The following is a 17856-nucleotide window of genomic DNA, read 5'->3' on the forward strand; positions in this document are numbered from 1 at the left end:
ATGGCATTACTAATACGTACTTTATGTAAAACATAAGAGATGGAAATTCTTGAATACAAAATAAGCCACGGTTATTAGTTTCTCTTGTAAAGGTGTATCTGCCCTCCACCACCACCCTCGCCCCCAACAAGAGGGTGAAAGCCTTTTCTTGTTTTTTTCCCCCTTTTTACACAGAAAGTATTGACATTATGTACACTCTCTGTGCTTTGCCTTCTCTACATAGCCGTCATGTTGGCGTACTTCTCATATGAGTACACAGAGCCCTTCCGCATTCTTTTTCATGACTGCATGGGAGCCTCCTGTATGACTGTGCCATTGTAATTTAACCAGTCCCTCATGGACGAACAGATACTTTATTTTCAGTCTTTTGCATTTACAGACATTGGTGCAATAAATAACCTTATGTGTATTTCATTTCCTAAAAGTGCAAGCGTATATGTAGGATAAATTCCCCAAAGTGGAATCATGAAATCAAAAGGCACACGCATTTATAAGTTTGGTGGGTACTGCCTGCACCTTTCTGCAGGAGCTGTAACCTTTTGTCCCGTCAGCAGTGAATCAGCTCACTGACATATATACATCATCAAGCTTGAATTTCTGCCAACTAGGAGATGACAAATTACAGTATCTCCACGTAGCATATTTTCATAAGGCTCACGGGCATTTCTTGCTCTCCAGAGTTTTTATTGAAGTGTTTGGCTGGTTAAGATTTTCCCTTCTTTGGCATCAGCATTTTCAGCTGCGTTAAATGCTGCTTTTTTGTTTTTCACGTTGGAAAGTGCCGTTGTGGGAGCTCTTACAGGTGATGCGTACATTGTTTTCAGCAGCAGCATCACATAGCTAATGGAAAAGGTGTTTCCACAGGAGTTCCTGATGGCAGTCTCTCGTTCCTGATTTTACAAAAACACCGTCGGTACCATGCAGGAGCAGATTAGGTGTTTATCCTTTACTGTATCTGGGTGCATACCGTGTGTTTCTGTGCCGTCTTCACATCCTGGGCCACCTCCGGGGACCTTTCCCGACCAGGGCTCCCATCAGCGCGAAGGCAGAATAGTGTGCAGAGGGGGAGTGGGAGGCCGGGTGGTGGCACAGAGGCCCAGCTCCGACCCGTCTCGTCTCCTGGCGGCTTCACAGGTGAGACAGCTGCAGGAGGATGCAGCCCGCCTCCAGGCCGCCTATGCGGGCGACAAGGCCGAGGACATCCAGAAGCGGGAGAACGAGGTCCTGGAAGCCTGGAAGGCCCTGCTGGACGCCTGCGAGGGCCGCAGGGTGCGGCTGGTGGACACGGGGGACAAGTTCCGCTTCTTCAGCATGGTGCGCGACCTCATGCTGTGGATGGAGGATGTCATCCGGCAGATCGAAGCCCAGGAGAAGCCACGGTAATGCTGCCGGCCTCCCGGCTGGGCCCTGCCCCAGAGCTTTGAGGCCAGAGCTGGGGCGGGGAGGGGTTTTGGGGGGAGCCACTTGTCTCCTGCTCACGGTTGTCAGGGAACGAGGGGCCCGGTGTAGTCGAGCCCTGTGGAGCCCTCGCCATCTCTCCCCGACCCTGTCCCCCTGGGTCCACGCTCACCCAGGCCCTCCTGCTCTCATCTGTGGGCCTCGTGCCTCAAAGCAGCCGCATACCTGGGACTGGACTAGCTCTACCTCACCACTGGAATGAGATGGCTTTTCTGAGTTCTTTTTCTATGTCTGTCAGATCAAAACCCACTCTATCCCTTTTCAGACATATTACCAAAGGTGCCTCTTACACTCTGCATCTGCTTTAATGGTGTCTCGGGATTCGTATTTAGTATTTGTTCTGTGTCTTCTCTTTGGCCACGTTTCATGCAGAGCGGTGAAGAGGAGCTAGTGGGTGTACAAGCAGGCACACAGACAGCCTCCTGTTCACCCCTGCCGGCTCCAGCCCTCACCGTACCTGAGAGATGGGCTGTGCTCCAAAAGAAGAAATACGGTTGTTACATACATGAAGCAGTTGTGTTTCCTTAGGTCAGGACTCTCCAGTCAGTCGGTTTTGACGGATGAGACGTTCTCACGGCTCTGCCAGTCGCTGATTGTTTGGCTGGTTCCTGCTCTGTGTGTCTTCATGTCTAAATAAGGAGACAGTATTTGCTGCTCTTTAAAACACACATGTCCTGAACCTTCGGCAGCTAACTCAACTGGGGTACAACTGGGGACACCTGTGACTGCCTCTGTACCTTCTTGAAGAGTCTGAGGTGCATTTCAGAGTAAAAGGTTGAACAGAGATCCAGTGGTTTTTCTAGTCTCCACCTAGAAAAATTGTTTCAGCGCACACACAAAAATAAAAGTAGCCTTATTCTCAGTGTTAGGTTGTGAAGCTGTGCCTGAGTTACACCATCGTTGCGCTGCAGCTCAGTGACCCAGCCTGTGCTCAGACTGTGAATCAGAGATACTGTGCCGCCAGTTTCCTTCAAATTAATTACGTGTTTTGAAACCTACACATTTGTTTGAAAAGCTTGGTCTCCTAAAGGAAGTATTATTTGTGTAATTTTAGGGATGTGTCCTCTGTTGAACTATTAATGAATAATCATCAAGGTATCAAAGCAGAAATCGATGCTCGTAATGACAGTTTCACGACCTGCATTGAACTTGGGAAATCGCTGCTGGCGAGGAAGCACTACGCATCAGAGGAGGTAGGATGCCGCTTACGCTTTGGGGCCCCTGTGGTGAGCGCAGCTGGTGTTCAGATGTAAAGTGACTCACTCTTGTGAGCGTGTGTGTATGTGTGGGGGGGCATATATAGACACACACACAGAGAAATCTATGCTTACATTCACACACACGTACGCACACACTTACCTGTGTTTCAGAACTCCTTGCTTCTTTCCTGTATGTGTAGACTAAGACAGGCAAGTCTCTAGGTACAGAGCCAATCAATCCATGGCACCGAAGACAATTTTTGAGGGCCTCTGGTCAAGGGTTCGTCCTTTCTCACCTCCTCCATCAGTTCTAGAAGGTGTCACCCCTTCTCTGTCACCTGTGCCCTAGATCTGTTTGCTCTTTAGTGGGTGGTTGCTAAGTCGAGTTGGGATGCTGGTGACACAGAGGGGAGTGGTTATCAGTGTGAGGCCTCCGAGAGCTCAGGGCTTTGCCCCTCTCGCCGGCCCCCGCTCTTAACTTGAGTGTGTTCGCCACAGGGAGCCCCGGAGTCTGGAGGGGGCTCAGTGCATTGTTGGCCTCCTCACGACAGAGCAGCTTTGGGTGGAGCCCAGCCTTCCTCCCAGCCCCTTCTGGAAGGAACGTCGCCATGCTTTTCTCTCCTCTCCCAGTACGCAGATAAACTGAGCAGTCCTTAGATCTTTCCTGCCTTAGTGGTGGTCTCTACATAAAAAGTGTTTTTCTTGGTCTTCCCTGGTGGCGCAGCGGTTGAGAGTCCACCTGCCGATGCAGCGGACACGGGTTCGTGCCCCGGTCCGGGAGGGTCCCACATGCGGAGCGGCTGGGCCCGTGGGCCGTGGGCGCTGGGCCTGCACGTCTGGAGCCTGTGCTCTGCGGCGGGAGAGGCCACAACATTGAGAGGCCCACGTACCGCAATGTGGCCCATCAAGGGTCAGACTAGGAGGATGTGATCTACTCTATTAAGATGTCCTTGGGGTCCTCTTTTCTCACAGATCAAGGAGAAGTTACTGCAGTTGACGGAAAAGAGGAAAGAAATGATTGACAAGTGGGAAGACCGATGGGAATGGTTAAGACTGAGTAAGGATGTACCTAATCTCTCTGTTCTTTTTGGGTCCCCACTGAAAGCAAGCCAGTTTATTTACCTGCTTTAATTGACTTGATATAATGTTATCTCTTAATGATTTTTGGAGTCTTTCTGAATGCTGCTTTTTTAATATCCTGTTTCACCATTTCATGCTAATAAGTATTTTTAAGTAGTTCCCTGTGACATAGTCATTATCTTTCATCTCATGATTGGCCTCAGTGTTGTGAGTGGGGTCTGAGTGTGTAGGAACAGTATGGGGACGACAGGATGTGGCATCCCTCTGGGAGAGTGCAGACAGGAGCCCCTTCTCCGCCAGCTATCTTTAAGGAGAATTGTTACTGTGGAGTCAAGAAGATGGGAAGTTGGCTTGTTAGGTCTTATGAAAGCTTACAACGATAAAGATTTTGCAGTGAACCGGGCATTATTCTAAGTGTTTTATATGTTTTTCTTTATTGACTTCCCACAATAACCCTCTGAGGTAGATCCTATTTTTAATCTCATTTTATAAAGGAATATGTGAGCTAACACAGAGTCCATAATATACAGTATCAGGAAGAGCATTTATGATTGGTATGAACTGCAGGGGTGGCCCAACTGAAGCATTATTTACCGTACTTTGCCATTCTGTGTTTGGGGCTCCGGGCTCTGTCCTTATATTGTATTATAACCTTATTCTCAGGCACCAGGAGTGCTTTCTAGAAGCAGAATCCAAGGGGCCTTTTCTGAACGGTGTATAAGAGACCTAGTGGAGGCATCTCAATTCTTCTGAAAAAGAAATCCCACTTTTGATCATTCTTTGGATAAGGGTTTGGTCTGTAAATTTTGCCAGCCCCCAGGGCAGGTTCAGTTCAGTTCAGTTCAGCAAAACCCAGATTACACTCCACTGTGAGCTAGGCACCAGGTTGCATGCTGGGCATTCCTGATGAGGTGACAAGTTTCTCGAGCAGTGGGGGCATCTCCTTGTGCCGTGTTGGAGGCCACCAGGGTGACACCAGTGCTGCCCGCAGTCGTCTTCTTACCTGAATGACCCCAACCTTTGCTGCTTAAGGTATAATGAAAATGCCAGCCGCAGCGCAGGCAGAGCTGAGGTCTGGCCTGCCTTCTCACAGCTGCAGTGGGTGGAGGTCATGCTGCGTTTCCTCACGTGTGGAGGAACAGAATGAATAAAGCAGAAGCCTTAGCCCATACTGTCCCTACTTTCCCTACTGCTTCCAGATCCTTCCCTGCCTCTCAACCCCCCAAAGTAAAACATGGCACTTCCACCCCAGAAAGGGTGATTGGTGAATGGCTGTCCCATCAGAGTCACCTGGTTATATGTAAATTGTGAATTCTTCAGGGCTCTGGGGCTTACCTCACTGAAGTAGGGCTGAGTGAGCAGAGCATACCTCCTGGCCCTGCATGGCCGTATAGTAGCCACGGCCCACATGGGGCTCTTCAGAACTTGCAACATGGCTGGTCGAAATTAAGATGTGCTCCAAGTATAAAACACGTGTCGGGTTTCAAAGACAGGAGAAAAAAAAAAGATGTAACACAACTCAGTTAATTTTTATACTGATTAGGTGTTGAAATAACAGCTATATCAGGTTGTCTAAATTATACATTTGAAATCAGCTTCACCTGTTTTGAATGTGGCTGCTGGGAAGGTTACAGCTGTACACGTGAGGGTCACATGACGTTTATGGGCACAGCGCAGATCTAGACTAGACTGTAAGCTGGTTGTGCCGGCAGCTGCCAGCAGAGGGCAGCACCTCCCTGAGCTCCCGAGTCACCCTGCCCCCACACTCACTCTTGGCTCCCTGTGCAGTCTTGGAGGTCCATCAGTTCTCAAGGGACGCCAGTGTGGCCGAGGCCTGGCTGCTGGGACAGGAGCCCTACCTGTCCAGCCGAGAAATAGGCCAGAGCGTGGACGAGGTGGAGAAGCTCATCAAGCGCCACGAGGCTTTTGAAAAGTCTGCAGCGACTTGGGACGAGAGGTTCTCCGCCCTGGAAAGGCTGACGACAGTAAGTGGGCCCTGGGAGCCGGGGTGCTCTGCCTTGGTTCCCGTGGGCAGCCTCTCCTTCCTGCTCACCTCCTAGGCTAGGGAGCTCAGGTCATCGCTCTGATTTTAAAAGCAGTAAGGATCTTCCTGGAGTTGGTGTCTCTCTTGGTACAGAACGTGGGGAGATGGTCCGGGGCTCCTGCCCCCTCAACCACCACTTCCTGGGCACCTAGGTCTGTGGTCACTTCCTGTCTGGGGATTGATCGATTGGGATTTGCTTTTCTCTTTTGATCTGCTTTTCTTCCTGTACCTCATAGAAGCCGTGGTTTCTAGGGAGCATAGCCTTACAGTTTTCTTCCGATTTCAGGATTAGAATTCCCGTCAAGCAGCAGTAGCTCGATCTTAGACCACTGAAAACTCTCCCCAGTCCTGATAATCTCTTCTGCCAAAATAAAGGCCTCAGGACAGGCCTTGCTCAACTGATGTTTTCTCTCCCAAGACACTTGCACTCCTGGTGGAAAGCTGATTCTTTATGGTGTGCTTCCCGATTTCTACAGTCGTGGGCATCTAAAATGTACCTGTACACATGTGTGTTAAAACGGAATACTTTGGGTACATGCATACATTGCTCATGAAATGGCTTAGTTGCAGTTAGTCTATCTCCTGGCTTTTATTAACGTGTTATTGAGGTTTGGCTGAACCTGAATCCCTACCGCAGCACCAGAAGCCTCTGTGGGAATCATTGCAGCTCTGACTCAGTGGTGTTGGTCTGACCTCTGATGAGAAGTCCAGCACGGACCCTCATGCTCAGGTGCTTTCTTCCTCAGCAAAGTTGAGAGCTGCAGAGTTCATTTAGAAACTAAACCCGACATCCCAGGGGCACACACAACTCGCAGGGCTTCTGCCATCCCGTAGAATGGATCTGTTTCATCACTCAGACCTCTGTTTCCTGTGGTTCTGGGTTGTAGCTGCAGTTCCTGTCACCTTAACGAGATTTTGCTTAGGCTGTCAGAGCTTCTGGTTGTCCCGCGTGATCCAGCGTAGACCACTCAGACGGGAGGGTTTGCCTGGAGCCCTCTCCTTAAAAGAGGTAGAGTTTGGGGTTCTGCCACACATCAGCGTGTTCTCCCTCAGTTGGAGCTACTGGAAGTGCGCAGACAGCAAGAGGAAGAGGAGAGGAAGAGGCGGCCGCCTTCTCCTGAGCCGAGCTCGAAGGTTTCCGAGGAGACCGAGTCCCAGCAGCAGTGGTGAGTCACGGGCAGCCCGCCCACTTCAGTCTCAGCTTCAGTGACAAGAGAGGTTTAGGGAGCACACTTTCTAAGCCCGTGCTGATGTGCCCTTCCTGTTAGTCACTTCTGAAGACTACTGAGACTCCGTACGGTCACCCCTGGGTAACATTTGAGGAGAGTGACTTGTCCACAGTCACACTGCAATGTTGGCAGCGGGAGTGGAATGTCGACAGCAACCATCTCTGCTGTGCACACGTGTGTGTACACACACACACACACACACACACACACACACACACACTCTTAGAATTTCCACATGAGTAAATGGATGGAGTGAACTACCCAGATTTCAGGCCAGTGACTGGGTGGTGATGCTTTCTGAAAGTTCTGGGTGATTTTGACACAAAGGGCAGAAATTACTCTGTATTTCTGAAAGGCTGATTATTTTGCTGGGGTCCAAGCTCCATGACAACCCTGAATGCCACCTTTATGGGTAGGGATGCCTGTGGTCTTACTCTATCTAGAGTCACTTTGAAACAAAGAGTTTTTAGAAAGAAATCACGTCATGTGAAAGAGGGCTGCATATGTTTTCCTGAGAGAAGGGCTCTAATGAAGTTGACTTGTGTTCTCCCCCGTCTTCTTCTCTCTCTCCTCCTCTTTTCTTCCCCTCTCCCCTCCCTCCTTCCCCCTTTCCTCTTCTTCTCTCCTCTGTCTTCTTTCTCCCCCTTCCCCAACAGGGATGCTTCAAAAGGAGAGCAAGTTTCCCAGAATGGTTTGCCGGCTGAACAGGGATCTCCACGGGTTAGTTACCGCTCTCAAACCTACCAAAACTACAAAAACTTTAATAGCAGACGGACAGCCAGTGACCAGCCGTGGTCTGGACTGTGAAGTTCGCTACCATTTGTCAAGAACCACTCTTTCCAAATCCTGTTGGTTTGACCTTTTGGCTTCCACTTCACCCACAGTGTTAAAAATTTTACTTAATTCATAGCCTTCCTTGGTTTCATATTTGTTTGCGTTTAATTCATGTTTATTTGAGTTTTTTAACTGATGGATGCTCAGTTGCCTGAAAGCAACATACGTATTTTTTGTTTATTTATCGTGAGCTTTTTACTTTATTAAGATTTTGCAGCGAAAGCCTTACGTGAGTAATTGAAATTAAATGAGATTACAGCAAAATGAAGAAGAAAACTAGAATCTGACAGGTATGACACATCCAGCTATACTAACAGGGTGCAGTCCTGCACTATACGTAGCCCCCTTTACAGAGTTATTAACCTGCAGTAGTTTACTAGGAATTGAGGAGGGAGACGTCCAGTACTAAGATTAAAACCTAGAGTCAGCTGTGTAACATTCCATGAAAGATACATTCATTTATTGAAAATGATAAAAAAAAAAAAAAAAAGGTTGAATCTACTTGGGAAGGTTTTTTTTAAACTTTAGGTGCAGAATCTGAACAGTTTTGAGACCCTCAGATCATTTATTACTTTTTTACAAACCAGGTCCTCTCTTTATTTTTTTCTGCCAAGTCCTGAACCGAGAATTGTAGGCCCGCTTGCAGCAGATAATGCAGCCGGCCTCAGGAGTCAGGGGCCCACTGACTGCTGCCACCGCCTCTGTCTGGGTCACTGTCGGCACCGCCGGAACGTGGGATGTGGCAAGTGTGGCAGCGCTTCTCGGCCCGTTGGGGAAGCCTGCCTACCAGACTTCTCCACGCCTCTCCGTTCAGTTGATGACTTCAGGGTGTCAAACTGTTTAAATTTTGCAAACAAATGGAACAAAAGCCATTCTGGTTCACCCTGATTACTTGAACGACGCACTTGGGGGAACCCCCCCAGGAGCTGTTGCCTGCCTCCAGGCTCCAGAAGTCCTTCAGCGTCTCTGTAGTATGTCTCGTATAGATCTTCTGATTCATTTTTCGTTTTCCTATGACCTTTTGTGAAGCTCTCTAATAAAGAGTCGTTTAGGGTGACATTTATCAGACCACCAGCAGGGATTTGAAAATGTTCTAACAGAAATTCTATTCACCAAACCAAGTCCATATTACATCAAAGCCTTGTGAGACATTCACTTGCTCATTTGCCATATTTAGATGTTAGTGGAATCAGAAAACCTGTTTTGATATGTGTTCTCCATGAGTTAAGTCTAATTTGTCTTTTCATGATGCATGTCTTTTTTTTTTCTTTTGTCAGGATAACATCATATAGCATCTTGTTTGTTTTTTCCTCATTTCTATGTACATATCTATCTACTTGCGACCGTAGATGGGTATATAGATAGATGCCAAGCTTCTTATGTTCTGGGAGTAGTATGCACCATTATTGGGTCTCTGCCTTCAAACACACCAAAATTCATTTTAGAAAAGAAACTACTGCTTCATCTTTGGTGATTAGGGAGCCCTGACATGTGTTAACTGGCTCCAAATGATTTGTGTCATTGATCTATATGTATATATGTGATGTGTCCATATATATATGTTTAAATTTTGTATCATGAGGGCTAATACCCAATTTTATGCCTTTCGTATTCAGAAGACCAAAAACAAAACAAAACAAAACAAAGCCACATAAGCACACGGGAAAGAAAGGAGTGCTGTGGTGCTTTTGGCATTTGTTCTCATGCCTATTTTTATCTAGATTTTTTTAATTGTAGCTTGCCAGACAGAGTTTTAATTGAAATTGGATTGTATCAGAAGAAGAAAAGCTCTTTTCGTTCTTCTGAGTTACGGTGCAGAGACTCAAGTTAATGAACTTGGAAGGTAGTGTTGCTTCTTGCACTTAGAAAACCAATCAGGTGTTCCTTGTGCTACTAGTTGTCACGTTGCATTTACGTTCACCTCCTGACTGAAGTATCTCAGGTGTACGCAGCCACTAATCGCTAAAGAGAAGCAACGTGGGGTGGGGGTAGGGGTGTATCCACATGTACCCACTGTTTGGTCACAGCACTACGATTTGCTTTTGATGTTTGTCTCTAGTGGCGTGTTGTCTGTTGGCATGCTTAAGCACATGTCCATTAAAATTCATTTTGTTCCTTTTATTTTCCTTGTTTTCTTGGTTAGTGATTCATTTGCATAAACATTAATTATCTCTGCCTACTGGTTTGGGGTTTTCTCTTTCCTTCTAACTCTAAAGAAAAAAATTTTTGCTGCAGAATGTCCCCCAGAAGGGGCTTCCCCTGGCTGTCACCTACCTTGAAGTTGGACCAAGTATGATAAATTTCAGCCTTTTTCCAGTAAACGTTCCTCTATCCAGGTCACTGCTGTCACTAGCAGTTTTTGAGTCACACCTGCAGCACTAATTTTTTTTTGTTTAACCTGGTTTCTATAGACACTAACCCCATGTCTCCCTGGACTCATGCCTGGCACAGGCCTTCCAGACCGATCTCGTACTTCCTCCCAACCAGAAGTTTCCTGAAATCTCACACTAGAACAGATGTGTCAGCCTTAAAATCCACTCACTCACTTTTGACTCGGGGGCTTTGTTTTTTTGGTTACTATTTCCCCTTTGTCTCTCCTTTCAAAGGGAAAGGCAAGAGAGAGATTTAAGTGGCCTACTCCTTATAAGCACTGGTCGACAGGCCGTCACTTGCAAGGCCAGGATAATCACCATGCCTCTCCTCCCTAGGCCATTCTGCCCTAAGAATCCTTTTTCCACGTTGCTGTGTGGATAAAGGGTTCTAATCACAAACACCCTTCAAGCGCATAGCCTCTAGTCTTACCTTAAACCCCGCTGCTGACAGTAATAGTTTGTATAGACAGAGTATAAAGTTGACTCCCAGCCCACCACTTAGATAAGGCCCAACGGAGACATCCCAGTTCCTGAGAGTTGACATATCGGATGTTCAAGTGGTGGTGGCCAGTCTCCCATTGATCCTGTTGAGGTTGTCGCTGCTAATTTTGCTGTCACGTGGTTCTGGGCAGCAGAGGTGGGGGACGTATCTAATGAGCGTGCCGTTGACACCTCCATGTTTGTCCGTGTACGAAGGGTGCAGGTTGTCTGTAATCCACTAAAGCGTCAGCCACACCCAGCTTTAGTAACTCGCTAATCCCACACCCTGGGTGTACCAAGCCAGGGGCCGCTTCAGTTCATGGTACACAGTTGACGGCACACAGGCTGAAAGCGATAATGAATGGAGACCCTACTGCATTTCCCAAGCCGGAAAGCCATGAGGGTTACAGTATAAGTGAGCTTGGGAAGGAACAGCTCCCGAAGACGTCTCCAGCCTGAAGGGTCAGAGCCGCTGGAAGCCTGGCTGTCTGGGCTTTCTCGTCTCAGTGCAGCAAGGCACCGTGATCAACCAACACGTGATGGGGAAGGCCCTGGTTCTGTCTTTGTTTGGGGGTAAATAGCCGTGTGGTGTTGAGTGACTGTGATTGGCTTTTCCAGCTCCTTTAACACAAACTACAACCCACTCACGATACAACTTCGGCAGATGTGGTTAAATTGATGTTCGTTGACTTGCCTCATTTCCTTCCAGCTCTTAAGTTCCAAAGCCTAACGGGGATGGTAGATGTGAAATGCATGATTGCCGTCCTAATTTCTGCATGTGTTTATGACGATGTGTCGAGGGGTGGTGGGAGGAGAGCCGGAGAGCATTTTCAGAAACCAAAGGTCTTTCTTGTCTGACTTTGGGGGAATGCCGTGTAGTTCTGATAGAGTTGTCTATCCATCTGTTTGTGAATGCCCTTTCGCTTCAACTTCCAGCCCTTCTGGTGGCGTCCTTGGTTGTAAGGTGGCTGCTGTATAACGTCCACTCTCTCATATTTAATATGTGTGATTGTTAACTGTTGTCCTTTTGTTTTAAAGTAACCATAAGAGGAAATGATCTGAGTTCTATTAGAGAAAATGGATTGATCAGAGGAACAGAGTGCAGTAAAACTCATCCTGGCATTTCGCTTTTCTCATTTCCCCATAAACGGGCGGGTATTAATCCATTCCCACCTTCTAATGTCCTTGGTGTCCAGCTGGCTTTGTGGGATGTGCAATGGTTTTACTGTACTGCCTCGATCTGTGCCAGGCATTTATACACAGCCACGTGTGCGAGTCAGAGCGTATGTGGTCACCCCGGGGGCTCACGGGGTTAGCTGAACGGCCTCTCCGCTGTCCCTAGATGGCAGAAACGGTGGACACGAGCGAAATGGTCAATGGCGCTGCAGAACAGAGGACAAGCTCGAAAGAGTCCAGCCCCATCCCCTCTCCCACCTCCGAGCGCAAAGCCAAGACTGCCCTCCCGGCCCAGAGTGCTGCCACCTTGCCGGCCAGGACCCAGGAGACGCCTTTGGCCCAGATGGAAGGCTTCCTGAATCGGAAGCACGAGTGGGAGGCCCACAATAAGAAGGCCTCAAGCAGGTAACAGCACAGAGGCTGAGGCGGTCCCGGGGTGGGGGGGAGTCGGCCCATTAAGAGCTGGGGGTGGGCCACTCTTGACCGAAAGGGGAATGTGTGTTTATGTGGTTGATCTGTTCTGTAGCTTCCCAGGCGCTACGTCCTTCTCGGGACTGACGCTGGGAAGCGGCAGTAGAGTGCTTTTTTATTCACCGAGAGAAGGAAGAGTTACGTGTGTGTGTGGGAACAGCAAGAAGAGGCCTTAGTAGTTCCTCCTGAGAAGGAATATCGCTAGATTGAGGTGGAGGAGTCTTCCCTAGAGTGAAATGATTTCACTGTGGTTTCCTTCCTGTGGGATGTTTTAAGACATTCACCATTTCCCCTACCTTATCTCCATATCAGTCTTTACATTCATTATCTCTCAGTAGCCCTACTTGTATTATCTCCATTTTACAAATGAAGAAACTGAGGCTCTGGGAGGTTAAGAAAGCTCACTCAGTGTAGCTTCCTAGTAAATGGCACAGCTAGGGTAAAACTCATCTGATGCCACAGCCCGTGTGCTTAACCAGTAAACTAAACTGCCTGGGACCACCATGTACGGTTGTACAGGTTGTACACTGTACAAGGGAATCCCATCTAAGAGCTGCCATCCACATTGGGGACATTATAGATTTATTTGTTAATACAGGCAGGTGGCAGTAAAGTGTCTTGTTCTAATAAAAGCAGTATATTAGGACAGTTTGCTGTACCCTGGGGGGAAAGGCTACCTTATTCTAATTCAGCCAGTGTACCGTAAGTGCCAGTGGCCCTGGGTCTGCCTCCCCCTCCCTGTCACGTTGCCAGGCCACTTCATTACAGAATGAAGCTGAGGTGGAAGAGCTGCCTAAGGACAGGCATGTTTCCAGTAGGGAGCTTGGCCTGTACCCTGTTACCACAAGAGTGTACCAAACACCAGCAAAAGTCTTTCCCGTCAGAGCCAAGAGTACCTTTATGTAATGAAAGAGGGCACTGTGGTTTTCTTCAAACTCAGAGTGAGAAGTGGCCCTCAAAAACCTGCCACTAGGGCTTCCCTGGTGGCGCAGTGGTTGAGAGTCCGCCTGCCGATGCAGGGGACGCGGGTTCGTGCCCCGGTCGGGGAAGATCCCACATGCCGCGGAGTGGCTGGGCCCGTGAGCCATGGCCGCTGAGCCTGCGTGTCCGGAGCCTGTGCTCCGCAGCGGGAGAGGCCGCAGCAGTGAGAGGCCCGCGTACCGCAAAACAAAACAGAACAAAACAAAAAACCTGCTACTAGCAGTACGTGTCTTGTCTTGGGAGTCCACAGAGGAATTTTGTTCCATTGCGTATTTTTAGCAGGATTTAGGAAGGGCTTTTTTTAACAGGGGATCATGCCGTGTTGTGTGAGGATCATTTTCGTGTTAATCAGACCCTTAGTTCTTGAAGGGAGTGTGGAGCAGAAACTTGAAGCTCCTTTCTTTACTACTCAGGTCCTGGCACAATGTTTACTGTGTCATAAATAACCAAGAAATGGGTTTCTACAAAGATGCAAAGACAGCTGCTTCCGGAATTCCCTACCACAGCGAGGTCCCTGTGAGTTTGAAAGAAGCCATCTGTGAAGTGGCCCTTGATTACAAAAAGAAGAAACACGTGTTCAAGCTAAGGTGAGCGTTGCCAGAGAGTGGGTGTGTGTTTATTTTCACTCTGGGGGTTGGTTCTCTTAGATAGATGCTGTGATCGGTTGATTCCTCTCCTCTGCTGTTTAAACAAATCACCAACAAAGTGACAAACTGGATAGGCACACGCCTTGGTTAGGATCTCTGGGCTCTGTGGCCGGTTAACGGCACAACTGAACATGGAAGAAAAGGAACCTTCCTTTTCATAAGCTGGAAGTTAGTGTTTCCTGAGACAAGGTGAGCTAGTCACATTTCACAGTTTAAGGGGAGCTTAGAAAAATAGTTTCCCCATCTTTGCAGCTAATCCAGACCCAGGAGATGCTGTTCTTAGCCCATGACTTATCTGGAGATGGGTCAAGTGAGTCATCCCGGAGCCAGGTGGAGACAAACAGGAAGGGGCGGGAGGGGCCCTGTGCTCCCCTGACTCACCCGGCGGATGTTCCAGATGCCTCTGGAACCATTCAGTTCCAAATGTCTCTACCCTGTACAACACATACGACTCCCAACAGAGTGGATCCAAGCTCTGAAGTTCGGCTTGTACTTGGAAATGGGCAGGAAAAACCCGTTTTTCTTTTAAAAGCATGAAAAGTAAACATGTTAGTGGTTAGGACGATACTTCGTCTGATACTAACTTGATCTGTTGCTTTGGGATTTGAAAAGCAAACTTTGGTCCTCAGTTACACGTGAGCCTCATGCCAGCTGCACGAGGCCAAGGACCACAAACGAGAGCAGTTCAAATGGGGTGATTCCTTGAGCCCTGGACGGGCACTGGAGGCAGGCCCCAGGGACCTGGGACGCTTTACACGCTGTAAGACCAGGCGCGGCCAGCCTGGCACCCACCCTGGCTGCACGTCCACTTTGTACTTCCTTGATGCAGCTTCAGAGCGTCGGGATATTGGCAGAGGGTATTTACCTCCTCTGCACCGGCAACACCAGCTTCCCCTCGACGCAGCAGAGAAGGAGGGGCCCTCCCAGCCAGCGTCCTCTCCGTGTCACAGCGATAGCCCGGCCAGGGCAGTTTCTTTTGTTCTGAGAGGTGTATAAGAAGAGAAGTCTAGGAGAACTTTTCTGGGTGTCAGTTCAGAAAGCCTGGTGTTCGTTAATGTGGGGGATATAAGTCCAGTGGCAGAATTTCAGGAGGGCCCGTGGGTTTTAAAGAGCTTTCTTCTGCGTTCAGTTTAGAGCAGTGATCGGTCATCCCCAGTGGTCTTTGCCACAACAGATCCAGGTGTTGACATGTTCGGAGCTTTTTGAATCCTTCCAGTGATTGAAACACCCACGTTACCTGTGCACATTGGCCCAATTATATGACTTCTTGATGCCCCGGGGCGCGGCTGCTGGGCCTGTGCAGGCCCCCGGCACAGTGGGCGACGTGTGCAGAGTTCCCACGGGCATTTCTGGTGTGATTCCTGCGGCCTGCTTGTATCCCACGTGAGAGTTGGGGGATTTTTTTTTTCTTCTTCTTCCTTAAGTTATATTGTGACTGAGTTTCTTCCTTCAAATTACAGACTAAATGACGGCAATGAGTACCTCTTCCAAGCCAAAGACGATGTAAGTTTCTAAGTTTCATTTTTTCAGATACTTAGAAGTTTGCAAGTGTTGGTGGCCCGATGAGCTTTATTTATGATGTTCTTCACATAAGTAATGATCCAGTGGTGGCTTCTGGCCTCTGGCCTCCACGGTCATGAACGCTGGCAGGTGTTCAGTTCTCCTGTATCTCTCAGAGGCGGTGAATGTCATCTCACTGCCCTCCCGCCGCAGCAGGAGACCTAGTGCAGGGTCCCTTGAAGTCCGCGGAGGAGAACTGTGGGTGAAGCACAGGGAGCAGGTCCCAGGACTGGGTGTGGATCCTGCAGCCCAGTCAGGAGCCTCCCTGTTGCACCCACTGCGCCCCACTGCCTTTAACCAACCACTGCATGGCTGTGCTCCTCCTTGGGAGGAGAGAGGGTCAGCCGATGGGAAAACAACACGTATGCAGGGCTTTAAATTCGAAAAAAGCAACTTCCGTTAAATTTATACAATGTTATGCGTCAAATATATTTCAGTTTAAAAAAGGAAAAGAAAAAGCATCTTCTAGGGTGGGACCTGACACCCTACTGTAGACCAGTCTTTCCAGCTCGTCCACGTTTGTAGGGCCACATACTAGAGTGGGAACCTTCAGGTAGCGTAAACCGAATTCTGGTGAGCGTTCAATCATGTTCACTACTGTCCTGACAAAGCAGAGGTTCGTTTGGGAACCGCTTTCCCCTCTCAGGCAGCCACACCGTTCCCAAGCCTTCCAGCCCACAGAGGCTCACACGGTCACCCAGGTGGACCGAGAGCATGTCATGCCCGTCCCTCCTAGTTGAGTCTCACCTGTGTCCCCTCCTTCATCCAGGAGGAAATGAACACATGGATCCAGGCCATCTCCTCTGCCATCTCCTCCGATAAACACGAGGTGTCCGCCAGCACGCAGAGCACGCCAGCATCCAGCCGGGCTCAGACCTTGCCCACCAGCGTTGTCACCATCACCAGCGAGTCCAGTCCCGGCAAACGGGAGAAGGACAAAGAGAAAGACAAAGAAAAGAGGTTCAGCCTTTTTGGCAAAAAGAAGTGAACTCCTTTCCGTCACCTCCTGCCCTTCTCTTAACCTTTTCAGTGAAATTCCAGCATGCAAGCTCAGAACCAACACATTACTCTCTGTGCCTAAATGTTCCTCAATGTGGTTGATTTTTTTCTTTTAATTTATAGAGCATTTCTCGGGGGGGGGGGGTGGGAAGGGGAAAATACACCTAAACACTTTATCTCCAAGTTACAAAAAAGCTTGAGGTGCAGAGGGAAGACCAGATTTTTTTTAACGAAATTATATAGATTAGATCTCAATATTTAAACGGTTCCTCAATTTTGTGAGGCTGTGTTGGAAATAACCCGCCTCTAGTGCTGTTGGTATGCAAGGCAGCGGTGCTTAAACAGTACTTCCTGTGCTCACCACAGACAAAATGTACCAACTTCCCAACACCATTCTCTTCCATTTACTTCCAGTGGTTACCTTGAGTCTTGACTATTAGAAGTGCTGGGTCTAACCTGGAATAAACAGATTGTGTATTATGATCTCGCTGCAGCCACAGTGCAGCTCCATTGTTAACTCTGCAGACCAAACCGTTTGTATCTGGCATCACTTACTAACACACGACATGCGGCTCTTCTGCATCAGCCTGGACGACGGTTAAGAATGTCGGGATCCAAGAAGGAATAGAAAACTGATACTGTTTTAAATAATCTGTAATTTCAACTTCAATTTTTTTTTTTGCTGAAATACATTATATTGTATGTTTGAGATAATTCTAGTACAAAGTATAATAAAACTAGATGTATAATAAACCCTTTAAATCATTGGTAAGTGTACAAGTGGAACTGAAGCATTTACTGGACAAAGTCCTGTTACCCTAATGGTTACTTGCTTGTGCGTTGCCACACTGTGTTATAATTTGCTTCATTACCTTGCTATTTGGTACATAGTGTGCATTTCTCTGTCACTGTAACGATTGTAATGACAAATTTTCATCTTACTGCACAATCAAAATGGCATTGATAGGAATGAACTCCAGAGGCTGGGCCTGAGCAGGGAGGTGGTCGCTCAGGCCCGGTGCTCAGTTGTTATGACCTGTACCTCTCGACTTTTGCCCTACCTGTTAAATATATGCTATGTCATTAAATGCTTTTAAATCTAGCACGGTGGGTAATTGTTGTTTTTTCTCTCCTTGCGTGCACGCCATGTAGGGAGTTTGCAAAGTGAGAAATAGCAAACGGGAAACATCAGACCGTCCATCTGGGTTCCTATTTTGCATTCTTGTGCGTGTCTGGTACCCCAGCTTTGAAAGTTACAATAAACGGAGTAATAAATATGGAATGTTTTGCAGCTCTACATCCAGATTTTATCTTCTATGTATAAAA

At 48.1% G+C, this 17856-nt stretch overlaps 1 protein-coding gene across 6 annotated transcripts in view; it reads left to right on the plus strand.

Moving 5' to 3' along the window:
- SPTBN1 (spectrin beta, non-erythrocytic 1) overlaps positions 1-17632 on the plus strand; it is a 196124-nt gene extending 178492 nt beyond the window's left edge. For all 6 annotated transcript variants that reach the window (XM_082852264.1, XM_082852266.1, XM_082852265.1 and 3 more), the window contains 10 exons: positions 1135-1379; positions 2513-2651; positions 3630-3714; positions 5526-5722; positions 6835-6947; positions 7667-7730; positions 12039-12277; positions 13738-13911; positions 15432-15474; positions 16301-17632. In XM_082852264.1, the coding sequence (XP_082708390.1) occupies positions 1135-1379; positions 2513-2651; positions 3630-3714; positions 5526-5722; positions 6835-6947; positions 7667-7730; positions 12039-12277; positions 13738-13911; positions 15432-15474; positions 16301-16519 (1518 nt within the window). In that variant the 3' untranslated portion in view covers positions 16520-17632. The remainder of the gene's footprint in view (positions 1-1134; positions 1380-2512; positions 2652-3629; positions 3715-5525; positions 5723-6834; positions 6948-7666; positions 7731-12038; positions 12278-13737; positions 13912-15431; positions 15475-16300) is intronic.
- Positions 17633-17856: the final 224 nt, after the last annotated feature.

This window comes from Leucopleurus acutus (assembly GCF_964270905.1).
Source record: "Leucopleurus acutus genome assembly, chromosome: 12".
Lineage (NCBI taxonomy): Eukaryota > Metazoa > Chordata > Mammalia > Artiodactyla > Delphinidae > Leucopleurus > Leucopleurus acutus.